We start from the raw sequence: 7446 nt of genomic DNA on the forward strand, positions 1-7446 counted from the left end.
AAAAAAAAAAAAAACTTGAGCCTTGGGTGTGGCTGACCCAGCATGGTGTCCTCTCTTCCTCTCAGACCCAGAGCCTGTCATTGGTGCCTGCGGAAGGTCTGTGCCCTGCTCTGTGGTCCTGGCCCATCCCCTGCTCTCTCTGGGCCTGGCCCATCTGTGCCTTGCTGTTGGTCTATGGTAGGACTTTGTCACACTGTTGGGGTTCAGGGCATCCTGAGACACTTGATATGGGACTCCATTGGCCACCCAGAACATCATATCCTGGGAACCTGGGGTTCTGACAATCTGTTCTTAGGCTTTGACCAAGTTCCTAAGGTGGGAAGCCTTGCCTGGGAGTCAGGGCAAGTCACTCAGGGAGCCAGGGAATACTTCACCCTTGTCTTAGTTAGGATTTACATTGACCAAGGTAACTCTTATAAGGACAACATTTAATTGGGGCTGGCCTGCAGGTTCAGAGGTTCAGTCCATTATCATCAAGGTGGGAACATGGCAGCATCCAGGCAGGCATGTTGCAGGAGGAGCTGAGAGTTCTACATCTTCATCTGAAGGCAGCCAGGAGAAGACTGGCTCCCATGTGGTTAGGAGGAGGATCTCTTTGGCCATGCCCACAGTGACCCACCTACTCCAACAAGGCCACACCTCCAAATAGTGCCACCATAACCCCCCTTTTCATTCACTGCCATTTTGTGCCATGTAATACACCAGTGTCATGTGTGGGAAGCCTGGGAATGTTGCTAATACCCAAAAGGGGCCCCAGATATTTCCTATGAGAAATGAGTCTGCGTGAGACTCAGGCTGTGGCAGAGCGTGGCTCTGCCTCCTGACTCCTCCTCAGCTCTGCCACCCTCTCCCTTTGTACAGTTCTACTCAAGCAAAAGATGTTGGCTCAGTGGTTTAGAGCACTTGTTCTTGCAAAGGGCCCGGGTTCGATTCCTAACAGCCATGTAGAGGCTCACCTCTTCCTCGGGCACCAGGCACACATGTGGTACATAGACATACATGCAGACCAAACTGTCATAGATAAAAAAATGATAAAAAGAAGTTGCGGTGCCGGGTGGTGGTGGCACATGCTTATAATCCCAGCACTTGGGAGGCAGAGGCAGGTGGATTTCTAAGTTTGAGGCCAGTCTGGTCTACAGAGTGAACTCCAGGACAGCCAGGGCTACACAGAGAAACCCTGTCTTGAAGAAAAAAAAAAAAAAAAAGAAAAAAAAAAAGAATAACCTGTGGGTGGGGTAGGTGTGGTTTGGACAGCCAGTTCCACCTGCTCGAGGGTTTGCACAGGAGTGTGGAGAGGAGTGCCAGGGTCATGAAGACTCTGAGGAGTAAACAAATATCTTTGTTTAGAGTAAAAAGGAGAAGAGGAGGAGGAAGAGACAGGGCACCATTTCTTCCTCAGAGGTACCTTCCTCTGGCCTCTGGAGTCTCGACATGCCTTCAAGCCCTGGATCCCACGACTCAGCCTTGCCCCAGAACCAAGCCCAGCAGGGTGGTGCGGCCAGCCAGCCTGGACCTTCCCTGGACACAGAGAACATGCCAATGGAGAAGGATGGCTCTGTGCACACCAAGGGCAGCGGCAGCCCTCTGCAGGGCCAGACAGCAGAACGCACAGACGCTCAGAGCTACCTTGTTCCCAGTGATCATGCAGAAGTGAAGGACATCAATACCTCTAAGCCCTCAGTGGACAAGGGCCTGCCCCTAGAGGGGGGCCCAGCCCTTTCTGCCCTCGAAAGCCACCCTAAGATGGCTGATGCTTCCCAGAAGGCCCCGTTACCTGAGTCTATGGGGGAGATACCCGGACAAGAGGAAAAAGTGCCGGTGAGTGTGAAACAGGCTGGAGGTGAGCAGCAGGGGATAGGAAATGGGGGTGGACATGTCTTATGCCCTCTGTCTCCACCCTCACTGGGGCTTGCTCCCTAGACATGGCAGGACAGGGCTCTGCTCTCGGTTACTCCCGTATGGCTGGTGCCTACTGAAGCCAGAGCCAAAGCATTTCGTATCGACACTATGACTCAAGGCTCTGGTGGTCTCTGTTTCTTCCAGCCAGTTGATGCTGCAGCCAGTCTGGTAAAGAAAGCTGGGAAAGAAACAGGAAACAATGTTCAGAAACAGAAACCATCGTCTGTGAGCCCTGCTGCCTCCAAGGACAGAGACCAGGTAGACGCTTGACTTCCTAGGAGCTGTCCAGCACACAGGGCTCCTCTTGTGTCTTGTGTCAGTCATGGCTTCCTCAGCCTGTCACCCCGGATGACGGCCCAGTGTTTATGAAGATGTCATGTGGTAGGCCTGTCTCCATGGAGCTCCCATGCTAGAAAAAAGCAGTAAGGAAGAAGTTCCCTGAGGAAACATGGTCCTAGGAGGGTCCTGGGAGGATGCTGGTTGGTGTCCTGAGAGGAGATAGCTCCCTCAGCTTGGGTGGCTGGGTGAGACCTGGGGAGGTACTGTGGGAGCAGAAACCAGAAGTGAGGGCTGAGCCATAGACAGTAGAAAGTGCCCTGACAGGGAATGGCATGAGCCCTAAGGTAGAATGTGGTGGACCTGTTCTTAAAGATGAGGGGTAGACAGGCTGTGGACAAGGTTGAAGAGAGAAAGGCTCCTGAGTGTCATGGTAAAGTAGACCCGAAGGCCCTGACAGGTTCTGAGCATGGATGGGCCCTGGTTGGTGTGAGACACATCTTGTCTTAAGCCCTGCGACTTCTTAATTGCTTCTTCCAGGAAGTTGAACTCACCAACAAGTCGGCCACCCCTGTTAGGAAAAGTAATGAAAGCGGGAACACCCAGCCAGAAGATCAGCGGAAGCCAGGAGAGGCCAGAAATTATGCAGCAGTTGTGAAAAACAAAAGCCAGCGGGATGCTGCACCAGAGGCTATGAGGTAGGACGTATGCCTGTGTTGTGGCTCTGCCAGCTTCGTGCAGCTCCTGTCAGTGCCCTCCTGGGATACCAGTCCCAAGTCCTCCCTTCCTAGTCCCTAGGCCTCATAGTCAATGTGATCCTAAGGAACTGTCCCAGATGAAGTCACACTGTTGTCCTAGCCCACCCCAACCCTACTATCCCTAGCATGCTGGGGCTGGGTGATGCCTCCTAGCTGGGAGATGCAGTGGCCTGCTGGGTCCGTGTGTCTGAGCCTAAATGGCTGGCACATGCATTTAGGCATGTTTGACACACAACAGAGAAATAAGGATGCTGTGTGTGCATGTGTGTGTGCATGTCTACATGCGTGCGCATGTGCGTGCCTGCATGTGTGCACATGTATGTGTGTGCACCTGCATGTGTGCATGTATCCTGTCAGCTAGTGTTTTTCCTTCTTGCTCTTCCCAGCGCACTTAACCCAGGGGACAGAGTCACTGTGTACTTCCATGCTATTGTCTCCCGTGACTTTGGATTCATTCCGGACAAGCACAAAGTGTTTATCAGAGGGGGAGACGGACTCGGGCAGAAAGGCTGGACTGATGCTTGTGAGATGTACTACACCAAGTGAGTATCCAAGGGCTTGGAGCTGTCGCTGTCCCTCACAGGGCGCCTCTCAGGAGTCATGCGACAAAGGTTGTGTGCACTCCACCCTTCCTTTCTTTGCTTTCTTTGCTTTTTTTCTTTTTCTTCTGCTTTAGTTTGCTTATTTAAAATAGGGTGCTATTCTTTTGCCCCAGCTGGCCTGGAACTCACAGTAATCCTCCTGCCTCATCAGCCTCCCTGAGTTTGAGATTATAGGTATGCGCCACCATAATTGGTAGGAAATAAATGTTTCTTCTTTTCTTTTCTCTTTTGGCTTTTTGAGACAGGGTTTCTCTGTGTAGCCCTGGCCGTCCTGGAACTTACTCTGTAGACCAGGATGACCTCGAATTCAGAAATCCACCTGCCTCTGCCTCCCAAGTGCTGAGATTAAAGGCATGCACCACCACCACCCGGCTAAATGTTTCTTTTTTTAATGTTTCTTTTATTTTTTCGAGACAGCGTTTTTTCTGTGTAGCTGTCCTGGAACTTACTCTGTAGACCAGGCTGGCCTCAAACTCACAGAGAACAGCCTGCATTTGCCTCATGAATGCTGAGATTAGAGGTGTGAGCCACCACTGCCTGATTTGAGTCCTTCTCCAGCATGCATTTCTTTCTGGGTTCTGGCTGGAAAGCATGCCCTGTTCTAAAAGTACCTTAGCCTTGGGGCTAGGCTTTCATGACATGTCCTTGGTAAATGGATATATTATGTTCCTCCACAGAGACCTGCATGACCTCGGGTCTCTCATCGAGGGCAAAATGGACATTCCCCGACAGAGCCTGGACAAACCCATTCCTTATAAGTATGTTATCCATCGTGGTGGCAGTGGCAAGGATGCCGTGGAATATGAGTTCATCTATGAACAGGCACAAAAGAAAGGAGAACACGTGAACCGCTGTCTGCAGGTCGCCTCTGCCCTGTTAGACAATGGAGGTAAGCTATCGTGAACCCTCAGTGGGTCAGCTCCTTGGCTGCATGGGGAGCAGACTTCAGGGTTTGGGTCCTCTGCTTGGCCCTGGCCAGCCCTGCCTCTGCCTCTTTGAGGTGTAAAGTTGCCTTTGGAAGCTGGTGCGACTTAACCCCCACTGTAGGAGGAGCTCAGGAGGAGCGCTATGGGGCCCTGGGTGGGGCAGGAGGGGCAGTGGTCTGTCTCTGACAGAACTGTCAGAAGGTGGCTTTGAAGGTGACCTTTCAGAGAAGGGGCCAAGAGTCTTTCCCATGCTTGTCACTTCTTGTCATTCGCATTGTCGTTTCTCCATCTTTATGCTATTTCCATTTGGCTGGAACTTTTAGAAGGTCCCTCCCTATGTTCTTCTATTGCTCACTAGCCTCTTCAGCCTGGCAGCCATGTGTCCTCCTTCCACAGGCCACAGTGCAGCCATGTGTCCTCCTTCCACAGGCCACGGTGCAGCCCTGTGTCCTCCTTCCACAGGCCACAGTGCAGCCATGTGTCCTCCTTCCACAGGCCATGGTGCAGCCATGTATCCTCCTTCCACAGGCCACAGTGCAGCCATGTGTTCTCCTTCCACAGGCCATGGTGCAGCCATGTATCCTCCTTCCACAGGCCACAGTGCAGCCATGTGTCCTCCTTCCACAGGCCATGGTGCAGCCATGTATCCTCCTTCCACAGGCCACAGAACTGTTGAGGAGTTGACCAGCCATGTGCCATATCCGCGTCCTGTCCCTTCTGTCAGAGGCCAGATTTTTTTTTTTTTAAGATTAATGTATTTATGTATTTATTTATTTATTTATTTATTTATTTTTATATGAGTACACTGTAGCTGTCTTGAGACACAGCAGAAGAGGGCATCAGATCCCATTACAGATGGTTGTGAGCCACCATGTGGTTGCTGGGAATTGAACGCAGGACCTTTGGAAGAGCAGTTAGTGCTCTTAACCACTGAGCCATCTCTCTAGCCCCAATGTCTGAGTCTTGAGTTATTTTACTAGTCAATGCATTGTTTGAGTTGCTGAAGCAGCACTGGAGTTGCGGTGTGGGAGGTGATGGTGAGAGACGGGTAGAATCCGTGTTGAGCCTCTTCCGCATCCTGTGGCTTTACTCAGTGTAGCTTCTCAGTACTGGTGGTAGAACACAGGGTCTCAGCATTGACATAAAATATTTTATTACATTTATGTGTGTGTATCTATGTGTGTGTGTGCATATGTGTGTGAGTGTGTTTATACCACAAGAAGCCAGGCCATGCTTGTGGAGGTCGGAGGACAATTTATTAGGCATGACAGTGGGGACTGAGTTGTCCCCATAGATTCCATAATTTAAAAAAAATTTTTTTTAAAGATTTATGTATTTTATTTTATGAGTACACTGTAGTTGTCTTCAGACACACCAGAAGGGGGCATCAGATCCTTTTACAGATGGTTGTGAGCCAGCATGTGGTTGCTGGGAATTGAACTCAGGACCTCTGGAAGAGCAGTCAGTGCTCTTAACCATTGAGCCATCTCTCCAGCCCCCATAATTTGTTTTTTAAAGACAAGATTTGACTATATTATTCAGTCTGGTCTTTTAATTTTTTTTTTAATTTTCATTTTTACTTTTTGAAAGATGGATTAACTTTTATGGGTGTGTGTGTGTGTGTGTGTGTGTGTCTGTGTCTGTGTCTGTGTCTGTGTCTGTGTGTATGTGAGTGCTTATATATTACAGTGGGGAACATGGCCAAGGTCAGCAGAGAGCTAAGTCGGACAATGCTGGCAAAGAGAACACAGTATCCCTTAGATACAGAAGACTTGGCCCTGAAACCTCTCTAGAGCCACTGGCTCAGCCCTAAACTGGCTCTACCATGGACACAAAACTAAACTTCCCTTTGTCCTTTCATTGGGGCCTCTGAGAAAGTCTTGAGTCAGTCTGGCTCTTCACGTTCATATGTACGTGTATGTGCATCATGTATGTGCCTGCCACGGACCGAGATTTCTTACGGGGTCCCTTGTTCGGCTGGACGAGGGGTTCTGGCCAGGTGTGCACGGGATTCGGCTTTGACAAACAGACTAGACACAAGTGGTGTAAGGTCTGAGTGTATTTTTCAAATATGGAGTCAGATTTATATAGTCGATACAGAAGGGTTTGAAAAAGTCAGGTGGTACAATGGTCAAGATACATCAAAACAAGGTGCAGGTACATCGCCCTTCCTTAGGAACACAATGAGTCAGCAGCAAAGTAAATACATGTTAATTTAGCAGGAACTAAACAGGGATTACAATCTGAAAGAAAGCTAGCTCTGACTAAGGTGACCTGCTTCTAAAAGCCAGGTGCAGATAGCTCCTCTTCAGTTGTTGTTTTGGTTACAGACTGGGTGGGCCTAAGCAAGCTCCTCAACCATGCTGCCTTTCTGGGCTAGGGGAGGTTAGCAGTGGGGGGTCCCGACCTAACACTATAAGCTAATGTCCTAGTGTGAGGGAAACCCTTCATTACTCTCTAGTATGCAAAATACTGCTAACTATTGTGAACTATCTTGTTCTAAGGAATGTACACAATTTCCATTGCCAGCTCTCTAGCAAGGGAGATACTTTGAAAGTGAATGCAAGCTATGGATAGCTTGGCAACAAACTAGGATAGTTGGAAACATTGTGTCGGCCAGGAGACAATGCCCAATCTTAACCATTTACAAATCATTTCTTGGGGTACCTTTATGCCTAATTATGAGGCCGTGTTGATGATTGGAAAGACTAATTCTGGAACACATCTGAGTTAGGGGATACCAGCAACTAGTCTGAAATCCAGGAGGCACAGAACTCCTTTTGGATTCTTATTGCCTCTTATCCTTTATCAGGATTTTATCCCTGATATTATGGATGTGACTGGAGTAGACGAGTGTGCGTAGCATGTGCCCAGGAGACAGAAGAGGGCCCAAGGTCCCCTAGAACTGGACATGCAGGCTTTTGTGAGCCATCACGTGGGTGCAGCCAGCAAGCACTCTTAACGATGAGCCACCAAGTCAGCCTT

The 7446-nt window shown here is 49.5% G+C and overlaps 1 protein-coding gene across 1 annotated transcript in view; it reads left to right on the top strand.

The window, feature by feature from the left end:
- Nucleotides 1-7446, top strand: part of Rnf213 (ring finger protein 213) — a 110078-nt gene that overhangs the window by 15123 nt on the left and 87509 nt on the right. Inside the window, 5 exon segments of the mRNA XM_031354095.1 lie at nt 1348-1818; nt 2044-2157; nt 2716-2873; nt 3320-3475; nt 4213-4424. Of these exon segments, the coding sequence (XP_031209955.1) occupies nt 1348-1818; nt 2044-2157; nt 2716-2873; nt 3320-3475; nt 4213-4424 (1111 nt within the window).

This window comes from Mastomys coucha, unplaced genomic scaffold (genome assembly GCF_008632895.1).
Source record: "Mastomys coucha isolate ucsf_1 unplaced genomic scaffold, UCSF_Mcou_1 pScaffold5, whole genome shotgun sequence".
NCBI lineage: Eukaryota > Metazoa > Chordata > Mammalia > Rodentia > Muridae > Mastomys > Mastomys coucha.